The sequence below is a fragment of the Melospiza georgiana genome, chromosome 5, assembly GCF_028018845.1.
Source record: "Melospiza georgiana isolate bMelGeo1 chromosome 5, bMelGeo1.pri, whole genome shotgun sequence".
Lineage (NCBI taxonomy): Eukaryota > Metazoa > Chordata > Aves > Passeriformes > Passerellidae > Melospiza > Melospiza georgiana.
The window spans coordinates 19,001,984-19,028,046 of record NC_080434.1 but is presented as its reverse complement, the minus strand read 5'-3'; the positions used below and the strand labels follow the sequence as shown (position 1 = coordinate 19,028,046).

The 26,063-nt window shown below is 39.2% G+C and overlaps 1 protein-coding gene across 3 annotated transcripts in view; it reads right to left on the bottom strand.

Moving 5' to 3' along the window:
• The window catches only part of EGF (epidermal growth factor), a 55,342-nt gene extending 30,558 nt beyond the window's left edge, over window positions 1-24,784 (bottom strand). For 2 of the 3 annotated variants that reach the window (XM_058024067.1, XM_058024069.1), the window contains exons 1-8: window positions 24,168-24,784; window positions 15,086-15,217; window positions 11,468-11,667; window positions 10,309-10,490; window positions 8,771-9,001; window positions 6,987-7,189; window positions 2,713-2,838; window positions 1,584-1,706 (exon numbers count right to left, since the gene is read on the bottom strand). In XM_058024067.1, coding sequence (XP_057880050.1) covers window positions 1,584-1,706; window positions 2,713-2,838; window positions 6,987-7,189; window positions 8,771-9,001; window positions 10,309-10,490; window positions 11,468-11,667; window positions 15,086-15,217; window positions 24,168-24,294 — 1,324 coding nt within the window. In that variant the 5' untranslated portion in view covers window positions 24,295-24,784. The remainder of the gene's footprint in view (window positions 1-1,583; window positions 1,707-2,712; window positions 2,839-6,986; window positions 7,190-8,770; window positions 9,002-10,308; window positions 10,491-11,467; window positions 11,668-15,085; window positions 15,218-24,167) is intronic. The other variant, XM_058024068.1, reaches the window with a different exon arrangement.
• Window positions 24,785-26,063: the final 1,279 nt, after the last annotated feature.

Sequence of the window (26,063 nt, the reverse complement as noted above, 5' to 3'; positions counted from 1 at the left end):
GGACTTGGCAAGAGCTTTCCTTTACTTGCTATTAGAAATATTGCAGTGCCAACATTTTTTTTTTTTATTTCTTTAATGCAGTTTCACAAGATGTGCTCCTTCCACCTTCTACACTGCAGTAGCCATCTCTTTGTCCCAATTCTAGTGCCATATGACTGGAACCAATGCAAGATTTCCACAGCTGCTTCTATGAATCAGCAGCACACTTTGGCCTAAATGGTGCATAGCCCTTGCAAATATTGCTTCTGCAGGACACCTGCATGCTGGACTGGAGTGTGCCAACCACTCCAGCACAGAGAATGGGGTCCAGAAAATTCCTTCTGACCAGAGCTTGTGGCTTTAGATGAAGAGCTTCACAAAGGACTTGGAGAACAAAGTATCAAAATCTCTGGCCAGCATTTGTACTTCTCATGTTGTGTGTGTCTCTCAAGCTGCATAGTTGGTGAACATCTGCCTTGCGCTGCAGGTCACACTGTCCATCCTGCATCCCCAGCCTGTGCTAGAAAAACATTATTTTCTATCCAATTTGAGCCACCCAAAATGCTGGCATACAGTTCAAGCTGGTCATCCAAAGGAGGACTGAGTTTCAGAGTGTCTCAAAGTTGTTTTGGATGCAAAGTGATATCCCTTCTCCCAGTAACCTCTGGCTGCAGCTGGCTGCCCTCTGCAGCTGTGACACGCACCCTGGACCCCCACTCTGGGTCACTGAATCCTGCTCCTGGCTTCCTCTTAGTAAAAAGGAAGAAGTGGCTCTTACAGAATCAACAAAAGTCCTGAGCTGGAAGGGATCCATGGAGATCAAGTCCAACTCCTGGCCCTGCCCAGGACTCTTGGAATCTAAAATAGACTGACTGCTAGAGCCTGTTAGATTCTGTGGCTATATTTACTCTCCAGTAGTGATATTTAATATACCCTAGATCCTTATCCTGCCATGATCCACACAGAACTCGTAGGTATGCACTGTCACTCCTGCTTAGGCCCTATACCAATGTTTTATTTCAAATAAACAAATTAGAAGGACCTTTTTCTATGCATAAGCTTCACTTCAAAAGTGACTGACAATATTCCAAGACCTCAAGACTTGGAAACTTTTCACATTTTATGTTCTAGAATTACTTCAGAAAGGCTTAATTCATTTGTAGGCTGAGCATATACATTTAATTCCACTAATGTCATACATATTGGCAATGCTGCCAGCCCTGATCTGAAACAAAAATACATGATGCTGTGAGCTGCTCTTTCAGAGACTGGGCAAATCCTTAGAGAGTGAGCCAAATTCAGAGACCACATTTAAAATACATAACTGCTGTGTCACCAGGCCTAATCTGAGAAGAGGTCTCTCTGGAGACATGACTTGTTTCCTTTTTCCTCCTCTGAAGAAGTGCACACAGTTTCTCACGTGTAACTTCTGCTTCCTTGAACACGACACCTGAAATCAGTTCACTCACTTTAAGCCGATCCTGCTTACATAACATGGGATTGGAAGCAGCAATGCAATACACAAAACTTTCAGCAGTTCCAGTGTGAAATGAGGACTCTCTCCAACAGGATGCTCCAAGTGTTTGTGTATTTCAGCTCCTTACCATGGCATGTTTTCCTGTCAGGCAGCAGAACAAAGCCTCTCGGGCAGGTGCAGTAATAGGAGCCAGGGATGTTCACACAGCCTAAAGTGCAGCCGTGATTCCAGAAGCCACATTCATTAATGTCTGCAAAAAAAAAGAGAACTTGTTGTGTCAGAATCACCTCATCAGCCAATGTTAGGGAATAGATTAATGAAACAAAGTAACAGTCTGAAAAAGTACATACTTTTGTTTTCATTCATTTCACAAAAATATGTTTTTTTCTAATGAACCATAAGAAAACAAGTTTGCAGACCTCATTCAAATCAGTGTTAAAAACTTTCTAGCAAAATATACTCGTGCTCGATGTGTCCAGAATAGGTGCCTAGAGGGCTACCAAAAGATGCCTTTTCATACAGATTCCAGTGCCATTTAAATCCTGTGCACATCCAAAATATGTACATTAGACACCATCTTAAAGAAAAAGTTCTTTTTAAAAATTTGAGTTCAACATGACTTAAGTAAAAGCCTCAGAAAACACAAGTGTATTAAAAGTTGAAATTCAGAAATCAAACCTGAGAATTTCCTGAGAACTGGGAGGCTGATGCTCAGGCAAGTTTGTAAATCCTGTAAGCTAGGAATTCCGATGCCATTATGTCTTATAAAATCTAGTCATGTCATGAAAGAGATGCTTTAAAAAGCATTTTGTTATCTATTATTAATAGAAATTTCAGATTTTTAATAAAACAATCCAGATTAAAATATTTAGAAGCATGTTAAGTATTTATGTCTTTTTTGAAATTATACTTCAGACAGACTTCTTGTTGCTGGATTATTCCATGTTTCACCTTTGCTGGTGTATCCAGTTTCATCCTTCTTTTAAAATTAAATTAGCACACATAAGCATTTCTACTTGTCTGCAGCTCCTTTACCTACTCAGATTAAGACCAAAATTTCTCACAAGAATATCATCTGTGACACTTTCACAGGCCTTGTTTTAAACTGTTTCAGACTTGGAAGGACACAAAACTGAAGTGGCACACTGAAATTTTTAAAAGCTCTTAGTAATTTTTCAAACTCAAGATACTAAGTAAAAGAACAGAAGAATTTTTTCATGTGATAGAATAAAGTGGATAAAAAATTCATGTATTACCTTCACAAAACTGTTTATTTCGACTTAAAATAAAGCCACTAGAACATTTACACCTATGAGTCCTCCAGTCTGGCCTGCAGATTCTTCTTCTGCACTTTTCTCTGTTCCAATCACAGATTCCTTTTTCTGAAAGAACAATCACAGTGTAAGTAGACTGAAGTTCTTATCATATTAACCCTCCAGTAGAGATAAGAGATGTATTTTCTTGTCAACATCTGCTTGCTCAACCAAGCTGAGGAACTTCTCATTAATGCAAAATAACTTCATTTTTTTCCATTGGTAAAATCAGGCAAAAAACAGTCACTGTAAAAATGAAAGTACTTGGAGTACTAGGAGTAGGTGTGTCCAAATTATCATTTTGCGCTGTATGTCAGCACAAGCAGATTTAGAGAGAGCATGAACTAAGGGATGATTTGGTTTGGGTCCATACCTAGAGTGACTACGAAAGGGAAAATTCAAGTTTCCTATGCCCCCAGTCCTGCACAGTATTATATATTGCTTTGTAAAACATTCAGAAATAAGAACAACAGAGAGCAAGCATGCATGCAAAAAGGAGAGAAAATAGATTTTTAAGACACAGCATACAAAGACTGTTGTTGTTGTTGTTGTTATTGGAGTATCATTACCACATTACTACTCATATTATTTAACAAAAAAAGATAACGGGAGATTTTAATGACCATGTGTTTCATTTGGGCAAAAGGTCCATTTGGCCCATTTTAGAGAATCTTTGTATTGGTGTGGGTCTATGAGAAATGCAAGCATTATAAATGTTGAGTTCAAATTTCAAACTCAGAACCTTTCTTCAAAGGAAGAAGAAAAAATATGCCCAACAAGTCCAGGAGCCTTCCTGTTTCTCCTGCTTCTCAGGAAAAGCTACTCCAGTTTCCTTTCTCATGAGGATTTGCATAGCCTCATGTCTCTGTTCAGCTATCTTTCAGGGTTGGTGCTTTCACAGATATGCAGCACTCATTATTTTATTTTTATCTCCAAGATGGTTATTTTTGTTTGAACTGATGCTGCTGAATGTGCAGCAAAGACAAAATGCTGTCTTTGCCCTGGGCTGTGTGTGTAAGACATCGTGGGCAAAGACATTGTACAGGCAAAGAAATGAGTATGTTACTCTCTTCTGCTTTTTCCCATTCACAGTCTAAACTCCAAAAGATGGAAACCTGCATAATATTTAAGCTCCAAGTTTATTCTTCTGCCAGCCACAACAGAGAAAACATTGGCCCCTTGGTGGAAAGACAGATCACATCTATAAAATTATATATAACTTCCCAGACAGCTTGGCACAGATACCTTGCACATATTTGGTTAACTGGTTAAGTCTTCTCTAGCAAAGGTCATACCATTAAATCCAAAATTATGAATGGACGACTAGGTAGATATTATCTACGTTATTTAGCATGTTATTTTTCAAGAGGCTAGAATTTTGTGTAGTTTTAGGTGAGCCTCTTGTTTTGTAGAATTAATTTTAAATTGTACACAATCTTTTTCTACTGCAACGGAATTGGGAACATAAAGTAATAGAGAGTCTAATCTTCAAATAAAGAACTCATTAGAAAAAACAAAAGTCTAAGTGCATGCAACCACAAAGAAACAGAATCCACAACTGCATCATATGCTTATCATTGTTTCTGATTTTTCTCCCCATGGTTGTACCATTATTGATCTAAGTGGCCTAAAAAGACCTTGGAGTTACAGAATAAATAATAGAAGCTATAGTTTTGCCATTTGGACAATCTCTGGAAGATAATAATTCTTAACTAATATTAGAACTCTATGTAGCCATATCGATACAGAAAAACCCAATCACATTTCAAAGCTTAAAGAGAATGGGGACTAAATTATGAATGACAAAGTCTATAATGTAATATTTTCTGGAAGAACACCATTACAAACCACTCTTACTAACTTATTTGTGTTTTGCAGAGTTTTTTCCCCTCCCATCACCTGTCTTACATGGAAATACATATACTCAGATATTAGCCTGATGCTTGTATCTTACACTGTAAAGAAATACAGCACCATTTCTCAAAAAAAAAAAAAATTACAAGAATACTGAATATCATTACTCTGTTGGGAAAAATTCTTTCAAAGAATTCCAGCAGCAGTATTTGAGATTTTAAGGTATTTCAGATATTTTATGAGCTGTTATTAAAAGTGACACACCAAAGTTGTTCTGTGAGGTTACAGCAAACCCATAGATGAATTAATGCTCTTCCCTCTACTAATTGGCCCTGACCAATCCAAGGAAGTAGTTTGAAAGAGAAAGGGAAGAGGGAACCTAATGAATTTAAGTAGCAAAGTAAATAATTCAAATGACAGTAAAAAAATCAAATCATATCAGTTGCACACTTCTCTTAAGTTCCCTTTTCATCTGAAGGAACTCACTAGTTATCTGCTTTAAAGAAGGCTTGATAATTCACAGCTGACATTACATTGCAATGTACAATTTCTTAGCTTGTACAGAGCATCCAATTAGTCTAGGTATGCTTTTATCTCCAGGTTTCTCTGTTGTAAGATCAGCTATAAATCTCATTTGAACTCCAGGCTCATTAGTCCTCCTTTCATCCCCGTTCTTGCATTGGATAAGCCAAGCAATGCACATACAAAGTCCAAAAGGTTCATCTGGATTCAGCTTCTTAAGCTTCTTTCTTTCTTCTCCACCACTTCCCAGACATTTTACAAGAAGTTATTTGGAATTTTTTTTAAAAAGCCTACTGCTGACAACAGTATCATACAAAAATTTACTAAACATGTAAACAGCCTATCGTACAAAAATTCACTAAACATGTTGGAAATATACATCCATTTGAAAACATTGGTAGGTCATATATTAATAAAAGCAGAGAAAGGCCTTTTCCATGGAAAGAGAAATGCCAGAAAGCAGAATGCTCTGGTGGAAGAAGTGGAGTAAATCTTCTGAGAGAGGAATAAAGGCTAAGCGCCCACAGTCACTGAAATTAAGCTGCACATTCTTGCCCTAGTTCCTCTATGTGAGAGCACCAAATGTGTCAGCAGAAAAAAGTGTTTCCATTTGCCAGGACAACCATTTTCCCCAAAGTAAGGACAGATCAAGTATTGTCTCTGAATAGAGACTCCCTGTGCTTACAAGGGTAAGCTTGATTTCCAGGAACACAATCTTCTGCATCTCAACACGTCTTGGCACTGCAAACAAAGCGTGTGATGGGGAAAGAGCCTTTGAAGGTTTTGATTTTGCCACTCAGACCAATCTTCAGAGGGCACAGCTGTTGGCTGGCATGAAGAAAGACAAAGCCTACTTTATAGTAGCTATTTAGGAATAGTTCAAAAAGATACATTTACAGTTTGATTTTTGCTCATATGAACTAAAACAAACACTATATTTTCCCCATGTCTTTATACCTCTGGGAATCCATGGCTGCCTTCCCTTGGGAGCTGTGCAACCATTGCTTGGCACACAAATGCCTCCATGCTCTTTGCCCCATTGCTCTTACCCAAGCAAAACTGGTGACAAAAGCTATTCCATTAAAGCAAGAATGCTCTGCTCCCCAGAGACTAGGGAACAAGACATTATTTCCCTGGACATCCCCCACTTCCTACTGCCTCAGCAGGAATCCCCAAGGAAGGTGAACTATTGACAGCCAATTACCTTCATTTTTGGATTCACAGTGAAAGGCAGCAAGATGACCAACTCACAATGTGGATTGCAATTGGTATCAATTAAAGAGGTAGGAGTCTCTTATCCTATAGTTGTTATAGCAGCTTCAGGACTGTCTAAGATCTGATGACTTTTAATTGCATCATTTCACTGTGATGAGTGAGCAAAGCTGAGACATCCATTTGTAGAACATACTGTGTGCTTAAAATCCTTCGCTGCCATGATAGTCAGACTTGTTTACATGTGCTTTAGACTAAAACTTCCAGAATGAAGCAGACATTTGGTGAGGATAATGCAGACAGAGGGTTAAAAATCTGTATGCTTTGTGCATTTAGCAGGAAAGCATAAAAATGTATTTGTGTAAAGAAAGGCAAGAGAATGAGAAAGTCACATTTATCTGCATGTGTATATACATTAATGAAACAAGCAGTTCATGCTTGGCATGCTTCTACCCTGATACTCAGCTGAAGCTGCACACACCAATTGGAACTGTGGACCACTGAAGTGAAAAAAACTTTTTCCTTCATTTCACTGAGGCCTGGAATTTTGCCAAAGACAATTCTTACTGCAGAGAATCAGAGTGTATGACATTATTATTCTCACACATAGCAGCATTACATTTACTTACCCAAATCCTGAGAATCAATCCTTGCACCTGGCTGCTTAAATGGATGTACTATTTTTATCTCCACTGGTGGGAAAAATGATGGTTTCAGGCTAATTGTGACCAGAACATTTCCAGTATATTTGTTGGCTCTCCATATCATGCCAGACTTCAAGTCTGAGTAGTACAGGTGGTCAGCAAAGAGAGACATACCAAGCAATTGATGTCTACAAGAGAAGAGAGCAAAGTGGCACATTACATGATCCCTACATATTTACTCACTCAAACATTTTCTGAGTGCCTAGTTTAGTCAGGTTCACTGAAAATTACCTTTTTAAAAATATTGTATATATATATACACACACACACTATAGTATCTTCTATATATGAGAATCAGAGAATCAGAAGAGGTGCAGAGACATTACCAAAATAATTCAGCACTCAATCCTGCTTATTTGCAGGAAATAGACACAAAATTGATAACCTGCATTTCTCACAGGTTTAATGATCTATTGGTCAGGACTGACTTAACTGAGAGAGATATCCCGGGTGTGACCCTGCTTCTGGTGAATCCAGCAACCAAAATGGAAACTTGGTCTGTTCAAGGATGTAGGTCAGATAAATTCCACTGTTTCCCAATATCCAGGGCCTGCTCTGACAATTCTGACTGTCTGAGGAAATCAGGGTGGAGATGGCATGGTAGGAGTAGGGCACTCCTAAAGCCCATCTTCTGCTGCTTCTCCTATCTCAGGAATGTAGTTTCCATTCACTGACCACAGTTACAGCAGCTAGCAGAAATCACAAAAGGGTCAAGTTTTAAATAAGAGAGAAATCAGAAAAAATACTGAAAAAGGTATTTTTGTCTTCTGCTTTCCAGAAAACCATATTCAAGGTGGAAAAGAGAATCCAGATCCAGAATGCAGAATCCAGATCATCCAGGCTAAATTAATACCCCAGTGAACAACAATCAACACAAGGGAGAAAGGGGGAAAAAGTAAGAAAAAACCCAAACTGACTGCTGGCATGGGAGGGAGAAGCCAACTTTGTGTTCCTCATATGAAAGTGGTGGACCACATATTTAAATAAGCAGACCAGCAAAACTGAATTTTTCTCTACTGTCGGAAATCCCCTTTCTGCACATGGAGAGCCAACCATACTGAAAGACTCAGTGGTGACAGCCTTTTCCTGATCCCCTCGCTGGCCCCGTGGCCACCAGGCACCTGCACCCCTGCACAGCACGAGGACCAGAAGGACGCGGGCCTGAGAGCCCCCTCACTGTGCCCAGCACTGGCACTGGGGCAGGGCAATGCTCCTGCACAGCACGGCTTTCTCCACATCTGCTGATGCTTCTGGAGAGCCTGAGCTCAGGGCCAAGCCTCCCCAGGCTGCAGCTAAGGAGGACAACAGGCTTAGATGAGGATGGAGTTCAGTCTCCTGAGCATGGCTCAGACACCTGAGTTCACCCACTGTGACCTTGGATAAATCATTTAATCTCTCCTTTCAGCTCCTCTCTCTGCAGAAAAAGGCCACTAATAAACACTCAGAGAGGATTTCTAAGGATTAATTAGTTATCATTTGCTGAAAGCCTGGAAGTTGGAGAGTGCTGAGTGGCAATTATTATTCTCATAACAGCGACATTGTTTTCATTTTCCTATCATTAATGTTACATTTACAGTCACAGGCCATTTGCATTACACTTTATACTCCTCATGTTGTGGACTGACCCAATAAAAGGGAGGATGAGGGAGAGAGCTTAATTGCATCCCTGAAATGAATGTTTTATTTCTGACAAGCTGAGGAAAACTCACCGGACAGAATTTCTGAGGAAACGAACAGCTCCACCGTCATAGTCACATGATCTAATGTGGGAAATCTCTTTTCCGTGGTCATGTTGGATCCAGTAGAGCCTTGTGTCAACCAAATCTAGTGAGATGGCCTTTATTTTTTCTGTAGTTTTCAAAATATTTATCATATCACTTCCACTGAGAGATGCTCGGTATATGCTGGAAACTGTACCATCTGAAGACAAAAATAACAGCCTGCAGGCAAGAGAGGCATGTTTAAAAAACAAAACAAAACAAAACAAAACAAAAAGCTCCACAACAAACCAACCCTACATTTTCAAAATCACATCACAGCTACACACTCTTTATAAAGTTATTTAGTTGCTCCTGTATACAGAGTTTCTCTGTATGGTACTAGAGCTACAAGTACTGCTAGATGTACTAAAAACTAGTATTACTAGAGGTAGTAGCAATTTCCCTCAAGTAGGTCAAGCAGGAATCAGCCCAGCTTAATCACAAGGCACTTTTGTCTGTCTCTCTACTTTGTTCAGACATGCAGTCAAGGAAACTGGAATTACTTTTCAAATCGATGAGGAGCTCCTGCAAATTTGAGGAAAGGCAGGTCTGATGTCCAGGCCCGAAATCCCACTGAGATGCCAAGATTCCAAAGAGTATTAGCAATTCTACTATCATCAGAAAATTGGTTTATGTACAAATGTGTTAGGAATGGACACAAGAGTCTTAATATTAAAATAGTTACACACACCTTGAGCAGCTTTAATGCAAATCAAAAGTGGTAACAAATATATGCTCTTGCTAAACAAAATAGAAACATTTCAAATTCTTCTCAAGTTTTTTTTTTTTTTTTTTGCAACTTTAATGCGAGAAGTTTTTGTGTAAGGGAAAATCAGCATGGAGACCCCACTGTGATGATTTATACTGGTAACCCTTGAGGACCCAGGCCTCTCATGTGAGCATGGCTCTCCATGTAAATTACTTGAAGCTGAAAGGAGCATCTCTGTGAAGGCCAAAGTGCTAGTGATGCTAAGCAGCAGCAGTGAATTCAGAACCAATATTTGGAGACACTGATAAAGAAACGAGGGAAACAGCAGCAAACTGTCAGTTTTGACTTTTTTTTTCAGAAAACATACTATATGTTCTAAGTGTGCTGAGTCTGGAGCACAAGTGACTCCCAGCATTTTCAGGCATCATTCCCTTTGCTTCCCAATACTGCTTTCCTACCCAGAAACTTTGCTGAAAGAGGATGGATTGAGATTGGATATAAAGAAGAAATTCTTTACTGTGAGGGTGGTGAGGCACAGGAATAAGTTGCCCAGAGAAGTTGAAGATGCCCCACCCCTGGATCTGTTCAAGGCAGATCAGGCAGGACTTTGTGCAACCTGGTCTTGTGGAAGGTGTCCCTGTCCCTGGTGAGTGGGTTGTAACTAGATGACCTTTAATGTCTCTTCTAACACATTTCTATGATTCCATGAAACCCCAACCATAGTACTTTACATATTTGGGGTCCATTGCAATGAAATCACTGATCCCTATAAAATTACCTTTGCTCAGCATCAATGGTGATCCTTGTGGGACGACCAACAGCTCTCAGAAGAACTCGGCGTTTCTTCCCATTCATGTCAGTTGCTTCTATGGTTCCTTTCTGTCTGTTGGCCCAGAGAATGTCTTGATTTATCCAGTCAATAGCAAATCCTGAAATGCCTTTGTCTATGTAACATAGTCTCTGTAAACAAGAAAAAATGAGTTGACAAGAGGAATCCTAATGACTACTCTAAACTTGGCTTTTGTTACAAGGAATAGAAGACCCAGCTGGAACTTTCCCATTCGTTCTTTTGCCTACTTTATTTTCTTTCAGACCTATAGCTGTTTCTCTTTCTTTTTCTTTCATCACTTTCACTTGGTTTTTGTGCTTACACATACCTCCTCTGAACTGAGTGACTTCCTGCAAAAGGAGAAACTGTTCTGCACAGGATATATACTGGCTTAATATTTAGCTACAGTTTTGCATTTGGCACACCATGCAGCACCCAGGCCTGTGCTGTTACAGATGGAAGTCTCCTAACACACTGCTGCTGGACCCTGATCCCTTAAAATCAGTGAAAATACATGAGCGAAAACTCCACAGAGGTAAATGATACTGGCAATCTCTCTCAAAGAAAAGAACACTCTCACAGCAATAAAGTTCTGCCAGAACAGCCTGTCTGCCCTTCCTAATTAGCCAGATGCAATGAAATACACAGGTTTTTTTCTGAACAAAGAATAAAGTGCTAATGGCATTTATGCAACCATAGAAACCAATAAAAGGTTTGAGAAGAAATGAGTAGGAATCCAAGCACATTCTTCTCATAGCATTTTTGTCAGCTTGTGTTACAATAATATTGAAGACAATGTTGTAATGCCAGAGAATAATCTATAACTGATAGAAACATAAAGTCTAGACAGCATTAATTTGTTTGAATTTCCTCTCCTGCATTTTTAACTCAATCCTCTCCTGCATTCACCTGATCCACAGAAAATACTGTATGTCCTGAATGTGAATGCCAGTAAAATAGCCTGGCTCAGAGTCAGAACCATTACAAGAGCAAAAGTAAAGTGCTAATTGGTGAACAGTAAAGGCAGAACTGTACCCAAGGAGCAGGTGATTTCCACAGAGGGGTTCACACATTAACTGTGAGAATTCCAAAGAACTGATTACTTTACCTCTCGTTTTGTGCCATTTAGATTAATTCTTTGAAGTAGTCGCCTTTCAGAGTCTACCCAATACACTTTCTCTTCTATATAATGAAAATCCATAAGTGTTGATGGACCAGTATCAGAAACCAATCTTTCATGATTTGTCCCTTCAGTGTCAATTCTAAAGATGGCATTTCCATGACTAAAAAGCAGGAATGGTGCTGGGTCTGGTGTGGAGAAAACAAAATGAGACCAATTAATTGATAATCATTGCATTTTTGTTGCATTGAATTCTCATCAGTTACATACTAGGCAAAGAGAAAGTTCAAGATTTAGATGTCTCATTTCTTAATAGCAACTTTTGAGGTGTATCACAGAAAACCAGTTATATATAAATGGAATGGTCCTTTCACATTTGATGCTGAAAATTATGGCAAAAATCTGAGTTAGGAAACTGAAATGACAATGAAATTACCACTTATCCCAAACAACCACAGCCCAATAAGAAGTCAGAACAACAACTGCATGCTTGCCAGCTGAGTTTGAAAGAAGTTTGCCATGCATGTGCCTCCAAGTTGAAGATCACTTCAAACTATTGTGCTATGGCAAGAATTTATCACAGAGAGGTAGCCTGGAACCTTCCTTTAACTATCCAAAAAGGGAAATTGAAGATCCCAAGACAGGAAAAAGGAAGAAACTGGAGACTTGGGAGGTTTCTTGTGCTGCAGGAGGCTGAAGGAAAGCAAAAGACCTGTACTTAAAACTCCGACAGCTCAAAAGCAGCAACTTCTTCCAGACAAAAATCTCTTATTTTCAATGAGCAAATGGTAAGAGTATAACAGTACTCTTACATAACATACGTTAAAATGAAAGGTGCTCCAATTATGCCCCATACTCCAGAAAACCAATTAATGTTGAAAGTGATGAGCAGCTAGGATGATCCCAATAGCCTTGATGCAACCTTAAAACAAGGTGAGAAGTATGGAAGTACAATTAGTATGATAAAATAATTGGGGTTGATCCAGTTTTATTAAGCCTTCTTGGTTATTTTTAGGGTATCACTGTAGAGCATGATTAAGATTGCACAAGGAACCTTAACTACAATTAAAATTGTTCAAGGAGCTCTAACTACCTCTCCAAACCACAAGGGTTTTCATTTAGGCTGTCTATCAGGTGCATATAGGAAAGCAGTTCTTATGTAACCAACACATTTTAACTTTCGTTTTGAAAATAAACATGGGTGTATTGTTTGCTTTTTTGTTTGTTTATATATAAATATTTAATTGCGGGCATCAAGTCTATTATTTAATTTAATTTTAAACTGAAAAAAACGTACAAAACATAAATCCCATTGTGCTGATAATGATGGAATTTTAGAACATGGTTGCCTGAAACACAGATCCTGGCATACAAGTAGTCCTCAACCCAGCTGACTTTAAAATGCAGTTATTGATACAGATCCAACAGAATGACAGCTTTCAAACCTGTGTAATCAATTGCTGAATTATTCCACAATTCCATTAGTTGGGAATAGATGCCATCAAAGATGCACTACCACCAGTTTCCTTACACATATACCTTTGAAAATTAAATTGGTTTTATTGACAAGGTTCACTTCTTTTTTTAACTAAATATCTTTACTATTAGAATGAAAACCAAAGCTTTAATCTCAACAAAAATATCTTCTACAAAATTGAGACAGATGCTTCACCTTCATAGTTGCAAGGTTGTTTAATTCTCCTTTCAAAGCAGAGGAATGAGACAAATTTTGATTTTTCCAAGTGAAGAAAGTTCTGACAAGCACCCAAGATGTAATTTTGTCTCATTCACAGGGAAGATGGTCAGTACACAGTTTCCATGTTAGCAGAATATTTTGTATCTCAAATTTTAAAGCTATCACCTAATTATAACAGCTGCTTACAGGATTTTAATTACTCCCTTTTCCTGCTGCTACTTGAACTGAGCAACCCCATATTTGAACAATGAGCTTGGTTCATGTGAGTGTTAAATGAACATTGAAGAGTGGCCAGGCTGATTTATCTAAGGGATTTGACAGCTACTGCCTGCAGTCTTGCCAATTAGTTGACCAAGAATATTTACACACTTTGGTTTTCTCCTTTCCACTCTCTGAATTCCCTACCAGGTACCTGTGAATGAGGGCTCTAAATGGAACAAGAGCTGAACAAAGCCAACTTTTGCTACAGAGGCACCACTCAGATTTAGGACTCCGTTTTATCAGGGGTTTAATTACCAAGTAAACCATATCTGCACCAAAGATCTTCCTGCCTTTATAACATGAGGGTATTTCACCTGGTGTACCCCCCACAGAAGGGTTTATATCTGACTTAAGGGCTCCTTATCCATCACAGGAGCTCTATCTGTCACTTCCTGCAGTTACTATGAATGTTAGTAATAACATGTTAAAAAGTTTAAGTATTCCAATATGAAGGAAAGATTGTTCTTTGAAGGATACCTGTGCACAAATATCACTGGGAAAAAACAAGTTGGTTTTCAGTTCAGGAGTGCAGAGTTTGCAGAAGAACTACTGATGTTTAGGCAGAACCACAAAAAATCCAGTTTGGGTTTTGTGAGTTACATGTTGCAGATAACTCTGATGATTCTAGGGCCTCTATTCTAAAATAATTGTGTTGATGACAGTTTGGGAGCTCTACAGAATAATTTTGGTTATGTTCATGGTCCCAAAATCTACACACATAGGGACTCAAGTACAGGTCCCACTTCTCAGGTCAGAAACGCGCCTTGTCAAATCCCATCTCTGCATCAGCAAGATAAATACTAGCCAAAAAACAGAAAAGTTTAGTTCCTGGATCAGAAGGGAGCTATGGTGTATCCCAGGCAAGCACCAAAGCCAAGCATTCAGGAAGTCAAAGTGGAGAGGTAAGAGATGAACTTCAGAGCACTCCCACCTCACACTCTGGATGCAATATAGGATTTAGCTAACCAATAAAATCCAACTCTTTTTTTTTCCCCTGGGTAGCATCAGTTGAGGACAAAATGAGGCTTAATCAAAGGCTGTAACTGTGGATATTTTCCTCTTAGAAGAGCTAAAAACTTTTAAAATTAAATGCATCTCCCCCATTTAAAAATCAATTTATACACTCATGTCAGAGGAAGGGAGAGAAATAACTCAGAGTGGCACTTGTGTTTTAATGCATGAAAACCAATGGATGAAAGCAAAAATAAGGGCATCCTGCTTCTGATATTACAGCACTGTCCCTAGAACCTAAACATACTGGTAAGACACCAAGGCCAACAGACCGAAAGCAGCCGAGGTAGCGGAATATTGTGTACTGCCGTGTCTTCTTGGAAGTAAGGATGGGATAAGAGAGTTTACAGTTTTAAACTGGCCGAGAGGGCAAATAGGAAGTAATTGTTAAGTTTAGTGGTTTGTTTTCATATGTTCGTTCATCTTTCTATCACTATAGTTTACATTCTTCACCATCATTCTTCTGTGGCATTTTTGGCCTTGCCTCTTACCCACACAGTAGCAGGATTTTTGTCAGCAAACCAGAGAACCCGAGCCGCTGACAAGCAGGGACCAGCAAGCTTGGTTCACTTTGAAAAGGAATGCTAACTGAATCTCCAAAGCCCTTTTTCAGTTATCAAAAAAGAAAACGTCCTTACCATTCACATAGCAGGACTGCTTGTCAATACCCAAGGAGTAGCCAGGCAAACAGGAGCAGATGTACGACCCTGGAATATTGATACAGGTTTGGCCACAAGTTCCCAAACCACCTTCAAGGCACTCATCAATATCTGAAATAGGTATTTGAAAAAGATCAGGAAAATTCACCTAGTAAAGGCAGCAAAGAACAAGAATAAAATTTGATAAACTTACCCAATAATAAATTGTCACAAAATGTAAAAATTAAATGAGGGTGGCTATGTTTTCCTTCATGCGTTAGTTTCAGAATTATAGGGGCTTGGGGGCGTAATTTATCATTGTCACATTCACAGTGGTTTTGCAGGGTGCTGGGTTTTTATTTTGAGTTTTTTGATTGCCTAGGAAAATTACCCTTTTCCCTAGTGTCTGGGCACTGGCCTCTAATTGCTCAAACACAGGGAACAGACTTGTCTTGATTTGTGTTATTATTTGCTATGCAAATGCAACTTGCAGCTGCTTGCTTCTGTCTTTATCCCTTTTTCAACAGTAATAATTTTGCCAACAAATTAACAGACTTTGCAAAACAGCAAAGCAGAAAACAGATTGTCACAGCACTGAGGTCATCATTGAGCTCATTTTTGTTTGACTCAAATCTCAAACAGACATACAAAGCACTTAAAGTCCCACTGTATTCTGACAGAAACAAGCCCAAATCAAGGCACTGAGGAAATTCATTAGAAACTAGGCTTTTAACTGGAACTGGTAGGTTAGGCTAGAAGGTTTAGGAATTGAAAGACATTTGAAGTATTTATGGTGTTTTGTCAGGGCTTGAGGAAGTGACCATTAATTAAGCCCTAAACAAAGGAATCTGTTTAAAAAAAAAAGTCTACCACTGAGGACTGTATTTTATACTAAGGGGGAAAGAAATTTGCAGTATCATGGATAATTGCCCCACGAAATTGGGATAAATTTTTGTTCCTGCTGAAAACAAACACATCTGATATTAACTTCCCAAGGTACTTGACATCTGACTGTCCAATATGCTGATATATTTCCTGTATATTTTCCTTCTTCAACTACTGTTGAAGTGGTTGCTCTAAGGAGTAGCTTTTTTCTTGACCGTGTGACTCAGCACATGCAGGAATGAAGGAATAAACGTATTTTGTTTTAAAGAGATACATTTAAATAAGTCACTAAAGGATTTGGATTCACAACAAACTAGGTCTGTGTGTGTTATGTGAGAATTCCCTTGGTTTAAAGAACAACGCCTTGACTACGAGGAACGGCAATTTAACCAACTCACAAAAGACTCTGAAAGAAACTTTCCCAGCAACTCAGGGAGACCCAAGCAAGCAGATCTCTCATATCCCGTGGCTCTGCAAACCACTCTTCCAAACTGCTTTAAGAAACTATGCTTAGAAATAAGTGTTCCGAGGGGTTTCATCTGTGCCCAGGTACCAAAGGTGTTCAAAAAGAATGTCAACGCTTTTCAGCCACCTAATGTCTCTGTACCAACTAGGGAAGGCTTCCATATTGTTTACAGAGTTTTCCCACAAGTTCATGCTCCAAATAGCAGCTGAAGTAATTTGACAATGTATGAAATGTAATCAGAGCACATGCAACTGATTCTTGTTAGATTACAAAGATAAAGCAGAAGTGTTTTCAGCAATGTAATTCCATAAAGTACTCTAATTCCAACCCACAATTTTCTCCAAACAATCAGCTTTCAGGAGCATATTTTCCCACATGTACTAGGATTGTACATTCCATTCTCCACGGCATTAAAAGAGAAACTCTTCCAAATCCCCTCTAGGAAGGTTTGATGGGCTTAGAAGTGTGTTAATGTGCTACAGACACCATGGGCTCCAGGTCACCACTAAAACTAGATACTCCTGGCAAACACTGCCTGGATGCCAGTGACACCAAAGGGCTCTTTGGTGGCCCAAGGGGAAGGGCTGTGATGAGCTCAGCTCCTTGTCCAGCTGCTGTCAGAGGTAGGCATGAACACTGTTTGCCACTCCCTCCCTGATGCACTGGTTATCAAATCAAGAAACTGGCTGACTAAGCTGGGCACCTGACATGATCCAGCCACCAGCACCACAGCACGTGTGAGAATGTGTTGATAATGTAGTTTATGTCTGTCAATATACTTTTATGACAGTAATAGCTTGCTAAATGAGCCTGAACTTATTTCTCTGTGGAAATCACAAGTATGGGTGAAAAAGGCAACCGTGTAGATATAGGAGTGCTAAAGAGGGAGGTTTTTTGATAAAGCAGTGTGAAGCACAGATGAGCTATTATTCAATCACAATAAAGAGTACATTAATTGAGAGTTAAAAAAAATAGGCCTGGCCTATAGATTAGACTTGAAAGACTGCTTTCTCTGAGAAGGATTTGTGTTCATAATGGACAGAAAGCTAACAAAAAAATTCAAATCACAACACAAATAAACACAGGAGAAATTAATGACTGTGAGGACAAAAAATGCTTTTTTTATATGGCAGTGGTCAGACTATATTGGCATGCTGTTTGTATTTCTCAGATAAAGGTTGTTAAAGGATCGTGAAAAATTAGAAAGTGTATACAACAAGGATAGAAAGCCTGATTTGAAGGTAAAGAAAATGCCTTTCTATGAGAAATTCAAGAGCTCAGAATGCTTAAATTATCAGAAAGAAGCTTGGAAGAAGGATTAAGCGCCACAAATTAATACCTTCACAAAGAAAATGCAGCAGATTTTCTAAAAGACACTATAATCTTTTTCAGGAACAATTTAACAAGCAGTGATAGCTGAGAACTAAAGCCAGGGAATTTAAATTCGGACATTAAATTCACATTTTAACAGGAAGGGTGAATCACTAAGGGAACTAGTTACCAGGGAAAACTCTGAAGGCCGTGAATATTCTAAAGTCAAGGTCAGACTGGGAAGACATGCTTTACCAAACACAGGTTACTGAGCAACAGACCAAGGTAAAAGGACAATGACACTTTATTTCCAGGGGGGATTCTCCAGGTTTATATGAGTGTACAAAACTGACTGTCCAAGAATGAGAACACTGATTGGTCAGGCTGCAGGAATTTACACTCTTTTCTCAGTAAAAGCACTTTAAGAGAAGATTTCAGGGCTATCAGCCTGCCCGTTTTCATCACCACCAAAATTCACACAGTAAAAGCAAATCCCACACAGACTGAAAAGCAAGCCATGGCTCCAGCTGAAGACTGGCTCTCGAGGAAGGAGAATTTCCCAATAACAGAGCAGGGGCCCAGGGCCACGGGCAGCTCAACCACTGGACAGTGCCCTTCCAGTGGTGAGCAGGAAGAGCCAAGAGACACTGTCATTGTGAAACAGGCCACAGCACTGCCAATGTTTGGCTTTTATGGCTTTAACAACGGAAGAGGATCCTATGCTTAACACCCTCTCTTCATTGCTTAAAGTACAAAAAAAAAATCCATGCAAAAAACCCAAATCTAACCAATCAATCAAGAAATCAAATCACCAACCCCAAAGTAAAATAAACCAAAAAAATCTGGTTTCTAAGGTTTAGGAGAACTCAATCAGAAAACCATCCATCAGGTGTAACTAGCAGTGCCTTCATCTGCACTTTTAGTGCCAAAGGAAAGCATGGAGTTGCATCCTGTTGAAGCTGTTTTACGTGTCCTGGCAACCACATCCCCCAGTGGGAACTTTACCCTGTGAAAGAAATCGGCTTAGTGAACACAAAAGCTGTCTGCAGTGCCCTGACAGCCAGCCCTGAAAGGAAGAATGAGGTTCTGCTTAGTTCTCAAAGACTTCTTTATGCAAAAAATGCCTTGAGAATCAGCAAAAACGATGAATCATGTCATCACGATGTTGGCAGCTCTCAAAGACTTTGCATACAAATATACTACTTTATTGAGAGTCCTGAGAAAGGCTCTGCTTGCAGAAGGTTGAAGCATTAGTATGCCTGGCAGGGACACAGAGAAACCACAGTGAGCCAGAACTTGAATTTCATTATGGCCCCAAATACATACATTATATACATAAAGTATACGTGCAGATACATACACTCAAATGACCTCATGCAAATCTAGCTCCTGGTGAGTTGGACTCATGATTAATTCAATCAGCTGTTCAGCTTTTCAACAAGGCTGAACATGAAATTTTATCTGGGTGACAAAGAAAGAAACCCATCACTTTTATCTATTGTGTTTAAAGCATCCAGCTCAAAGAACAGAAGATAGCTAGAAATGGAAGAAGACACTCCAGCTATCAGCAGCTCAAAATGAAACAGATGATGCACAGTTCAGTATATTTTATCTCCAATTTTAAATGAGGCCTAAAACACAACCTGATCACTCACAAATTTTGAGAGGGTAGAGGTTGTGAAATGCTCATGTACTGTGGTCAGAAATACAATATGAACACAATGAGGGCGTTACAACTCCTGGTGTCTTCCAGGCCAGAGATGATAATGTCACAGATATGACACCAAGTGAGAACATATGATTTATCAAGTATAAAATCAAATCAAATTTAGAATTTAAATACAATTTAGAAAAGAGTTGCAGACACCTTGCAGAGAAAGGACAAAAAGATCCCCAGGAACAATAGCATCTCTATTTTATCCTTTCTGGACTCTAATCTCAAGTGTTTGCTCACTAAAAATTCTACCCTTGAAATCAATTTTATATGAAATAAAGTCTATGTGTAAATTAGTAGCTACAAAACAAACCTCTACTTCCTGGATCATGCAACTTCCAACATATCATTGCTGGCTTGCCTATCAAAGATGGAGGCCATGAAGCATCATCAAATACTGTCATCCAGCTCCCTTTACAATCAGATTTCAAATTAGATACTAAAAAGTAGTCAGGTTTTCTTTATAACAAAATACAAAATTAGTAACTACTATTTTACAATGAGTTTTTTAATATTAGTTACTGGCTCAGGAGTCTGCCCCTTAGACCTCTTTAGTATTAGGCATCATGTGATGGGTGATGCCATTTTTGTCTTTTCTTGTAACATATTTGCCTCCTTCCTATTTTGAACCAAGTTCTCATAGCTGAGGATAGTATTTCTCCACATTCAGCTGGATCCAACTGAATGTGAATCTCCTCATGAATTGGTCTGTGGCTCAGACCCATGTTTGAGAATTACTGGCTACTATTTTAAAAATATTTACAAGCTCCTTTTCCCACATCAGTATAATAAGAAGTAAGCTAGCTGGAAGACAGCTACTGAAAACAAGGAAAAAACACACCTCCACTGCAGCTCTTCTGAAATACAGAGGGAAGCACAGGCAGCTTATCAGGTTTATCCCTGTCATGACAGGGGTAGGGAGCAGTTCCCCATTTCATTGGCTCTTACTGCTCCTTATGAGATGCTTGCAAAGAAAGAGAGTTAAAAAGGTTTTGGCATTTCATATTTCTCAGAATACACACAAGAAGTTTTAACAGCATGTCTTCAGAAGTATTGAGTAAAGTGAAGACAGGATTTAGATAATTAAGGGGAATTTAAAGATATAAAACAAAAACTAATAACTTTATGTTCCTCATCTCAGTGGTAGGAGAGAGGTGAACAGGAAGAAAGAAAAGAGTAAAGCTTGACACACAGAAGGAAGCATGTGACCAAAAGAGGTGACCTACATAGCTGCAGTTGTCACCTTCTAATTGCAGGCTGTAGCTCTGTAGGAATGAGCAGCATGTTAGCCCTGTAGAAGTGACAAGGGCTCAGCAGTTAATGTCAGAATTTGGTAGAAATGTGCTGAGTTTAAGAACCTATGATCAGTCAAAACTTCAATAATATGTGTCTTGTTTTCCTTCTTCCAAGATTTTTTTTACAATACTGTTTGGTATCTTAAAAATTATTATCTTTCTTCATTTTTCAAACTTACACAGTATTTAAAGTCAGCCCTGAAACCAAAGTACACTTCCAGTCTTGCAGTATCCAGAACATAATATATTTACCTAGGGTAGCCCAAGACTAACAGACATTAATATCTACTCTAAAATTGATAATGCAAGAGGCTGCTCTAGGGCCTTCTTCAGACAAACAAGGAAAACTTTTTCAGTTTTGAGTAGGGAAAGCATCTATGCACCATGAGAGAATAAAAAATACTGTTGTTAACATGGTGTTTCAGGAAGGCACAAGGCAACTGATTCCAGCGGGTGTAGGCCCATCCTCTGGTACACCCTGTTGTGCTTACATTGTCAAATATGTTACAAATCAAAGCCCTCCTGAGACCAGCTATGCATGTGGTTTTTTCTTTGTAGCAATAATAGCTCCTCTGTAGGCCAGACTATTTTTTTTTCAGAGGTAGAAAGTTCTAGGATTCCACTGGAGTCTACAAAACATGAGTTATTAAAGGTGACTGATCCACAATCCTCACAGCATCTTAAAATAAGCTATTAATTCAAGATGGCATGTCAAAAATTGCAGAAGTGCTTCCAATTCTACCATAACTTGTCAATATATTGATGCATTCATTCATCAGACTAGTTTAGCTCTGACCTTGTGATCTCTTCTCCCAAACTTTCTTTCCTATAAGCTTTGCTGTTTTGGGACTAACAGTGCCTCAGAAAAGTCCCTTCTCTCTTGCCATAACAAGTCAGGATTCAAATAATCCCTCTTAAAATAACTGTATAAAATTATGTGAGACATTTAGGGTTAGATTTCATTATATTTCCACAGGATGAGGAAGTCTTTGATCTTTGAATATCTATAGAAATCAAAGGAACTAATTAAGGAGTGAGCTATTTAGCAATGTAAGAAGATGACCCAGACCTTCATCTTCAGCCTCAGTGTGGAAACCAGATCTAGAACAGCCTAAACACATTCCTGCAAGTATCACTTGTAGCAGCTCACTAACAAAGAGCAGACACCTTCTCAATTCAGGGGAACCCTTATGGCGGGCAGGTTGCCACCACAGCCTCAGAGGATGAAGAACATTTTGCAATAGGTGTATCTATTACAGCTCGCCAAGAATGGTGGCCAAGCCACGATTCAGCTTGATGTCATTGTTCACAGTGCAGTGGTATGAATCACATCTCCCACTCACCACTTTTATCCCCAGTATTACCTTCAAAGCCTGCCTCCAGCTTCCTGCCACTTGCTTCCACCGCACCCTCTGTCTCACATCATTACTGAACTAGAATATCACGCGTCCGGTCTTATGCTCACAGCACCAGTCGTGTGTCTAGGACACAGAGGAAAGAGAAAGGGAAATCTCTAACACCAAAGCATCCTGCAGTCTTACATTTCATGTCAAAATTTCACCTTTGCTTAATCCCCTGCAATCCAGTGGCCTGTAATTGAAAAATTGCCGTAACGCTTCTCATTTTTCACTTGCTCTCTGTGCACATGGAATTGCTCAGAGTATGTCACAGTAACATCAACTCTTCTGCTGATATTTCTTGAAGAGTTTGCTGAGCTACCAGCCAATCTGTTTCAGTGCTTTGTCTAGAGTTCTTCATTCATACAGCAGCTAATTTTCAACAGAAGAGATTTTATGCAGAGCTGGTTATGTCTTCATTAATGGAAGACCAATATGCATCAATGTGCAAAATATGTCCACTGGGGGAAAAAAAGCCTTTGCAGCCTTTTGCATATTAATATTTAGAGTGGGGTTTTTAACTCATTGAACAGTAGCCAAGCAATTTCCTTCATCTCAGTAGGATTCTCCCATTATACGCAAGCTCTTAACTGGGAAACCCAGTAATGCAGAAGCCATAGTTAATGGACATCCTAAAGAGCTCTTGGAAGCTAAGTACATGCTAGCAAATGGTATGGATCTATAGGAAAGGCTGTGTAAACAGCAACAGCTGCTAAGGATACGGCAAACCCACTGCATGTACCTCAGCCTGAACTTACAGAGACCCAGGCCTAGGCTGGTCCCACGGACCAAATGGCCACAAACAGCAAAAAGAGGGAAGATGATTCCTACAGGGACACCCTCTGGTAAGTTTGCCTAAAGGGAATTCAGTCTGTGCACTTTGAGAGTGCTTTTCAACATGAAGCAAACATAGTAGGAGGTAACAATATGGAGATTAATTTCAGAAGTGTGCTTTTCCTTTGAACTGAAGCATCAGGGTAGGAGCACTCTAGGTGTGTTTGGCTCTCACATAAACCTTCAGTCGGGTTTACAATTTGTACACAAAAAAATTCCCAGCTCCTCCCCCCTCACTTTGACAGCATTTAACATGCAGGCTTCTATTTTGTGCTTAAGAGATGATATTTCTTGGCAGAAAGCACAGAGGAAGCACCTGTTACTGCATCACTAGATTCATGACAAGAACTGAGTCAGAGCCTCTGAAGCCCAAGGAATCTAAGGCAAAAGCATTATCTCCAAGTATCAGGAGCTGCTTGAATCCTTTCAGAGCATTTCCTCATCTCCTAACTGCAAAGTTCACAACTTCATTAGCTCTGGATTTCTTGAAAAAATCTGACCTCACGGTAGCAATGGAGGGAGAAGGGTTCTGTCATCCTTTGTCTTACACTTTGTAAAGAATTGAAACCTGCATTTTATATGCTCCAAATCACTGGAGATGATTACAGGAATGTTAGTGTTGCATATTTCTCCCAGACCTCCCTACTACAGTATTAAACAACCTGCTATTCATGTATTGTATGAGATGCTTTATTAGCATGAGCACACACACCTAGATGTAATACTGAGCATAGAAAAAATAGCTTTTAAAGTTATCTAGCCTGCATCTAAATGCATACTAATACATAATAATTGAAACACTCTTCATATATGTATACAGAAATAAAAAGCACACCTATACTCAAACTTTTCATAAATTGAAGCATGAATACATGCATGTTCATGTACTGAAACTATGGAGACACTAAAGCTATGGTAGAGAACAGTTCATATCTATTAATGGTCATATGAAAACCTATTCTGCTTTCTGATAGTTAAACAGGCAGTGCTGATTTCTGAAAAAAAAAAAAAAAAAAAAAGAGTTCTGTACATTTGACATGCAACAGATATTGAGAAGCTGATTTATCAGTTCTGCCAGTACAACACACAAGCAATCTGAAAAAAAACTTCAAAAATTTTAAAGCCAAATTAAGAGAATACAAATGCAGTTTTCTTAATGTGGGAATGTTCAGCAACTTACCTACACAAGCAGAGTTTTCAGGCTTTAGTCTGTATCCATTAGGACAGTTCCAGTGCTGCAGAGCTGAGAGGTTGACAAAACCAATTTTAAAAACCACTGGCAAAAAAGCAACAAGGAAGAGAAACATAATCTTGAGGGGGTTTTTGAGCTGTCACTAGAGAAAAACTAGCTTGTATTCAGTCATATCCAGGACAAGATGAGCATGTGTAATCCCAAAAGTTTTCTGCAATCTGTCACTTCAGACTCAGACATCTTATCACAATTTCAAGTTTTATCTTTGCCTTGCTTTTCTTGTCACTTTAGACCTTACTGTGTCTGACTACAACCTTGAAGAAATTCCTGGGAGATTTCTTCCCCATACACATCAGGGCTTTTTTCTCTCGCTCTTTCGTTTCTTTTTTTTTTCTCTTTTGGAAGCCAAGTATGAAATGCCTGACACTCTTGCCACAAATTTAACACAGTTCAAAAGCCATGCTCGCAAGGATCACTTCAAATTTCCTTGCAACAAAGCTGCTGTTTAAATCTTTAAAGCAGAGAATTCAGAAAGCTCTTCAGCACAGCTCTCAATGGAATGCAGGGAGCGAAATCTCCAGGTACCGTCCTTCTCCGACATGCAGTTGTTTTTTACATCCAGACTTGGATGGACTCCTCTTTTCTTTTTAAAGCTCTGCTTGCCCCACCTCTTCTCTTTTTAGTACCACTTGAGTGAACCCTGTGTTTGCACATAGTAATGTGGTCAGTTCCTTACTACAGGGAACTGAGCCAGCATGCAGATATCCAGCCACCCATAATAAATACAGTCTCTTTAGAAAAGCAACGCCTCCTGCTCGAGAAGTACCTGCAGCTTGCCAGCTAAGTTTTTTCCACAGAGATTGCAGGCAAATTATTCAATTCCTGTTCATTCTCAATTAGTTGCATTCCTCTTAATATCATCATGTGTTTTACCACCAGAAATTAATTCTGTCATCAAAACATTTCATGCAAAAATCAGGGGGGAAAAAAAATCCCTCTGGTTTCTCCGATATATTTTTACTGGAAATCCAAATCAGATTAAGGACAAGTTCAGATCCAGGGTATGTGTTTGTAATTTTGAGTTGAAACTATCTCTCTCAGGTCTGAATTTGGCCCTTATGCCTTTCCAGAAGAATACCTGTTGTCAGAGCAAGGGGTAATGTGTTCTGAGCCTGCATCACCCACAGATGTTGCAGACATTTATATGTGCACTGCTGCTGCACAAGGCTGCTGTCAGGGTGCAATGCTCTTTTACACCTGTTCCACTGAGGTATAAAAACTAGACAAATTCCAGATGCTCATAATTCTTCAGTATTGAAAAAACTCCTTTTTCCCAGCCCATCAGCCTAGACCAGCAAAGCTGTAAACCACAAGCATAAGTTTGTGCTTCTAAGATTTACTGAATTTTCAAAGTAGTGAGATTTAAGCATGTGCCAGGCTTTGTTGAGCTAACTACTGTGAGACAATCTGGTTCTGTCACTTTTTTCTTTCCTTTGATTTGATAAAATTTTATTTCTGGAGTGTTGTGCTGGAATGAATACTAACACAACAGCTGGATACAGCAGCAGCATCAGAAGGTACCTACAACTTCTCCTCTCCCCTCCCCAAATTTGTCTGAATCAGTGAGAGTCCAGACTTGTACTGTTGGAAACCAGGATTAAAACCTGATGAAGAATTGGGCCACTCTCCATTAAAATTAACTGTTTCTTGATGTTTCTGTCTGTGTGCAGGCACATTCTGGTCTCTCAGTCTTCACTGCTACAGCCACTGCAATTAAATCCAGACTGACAAATGGCAGCCACATTTCCATACACTCTGCTCAGAACCCAGTCTTTATCCCACATGCTATGCTATAAAATACAATAACAGTAATGTAAATTATGC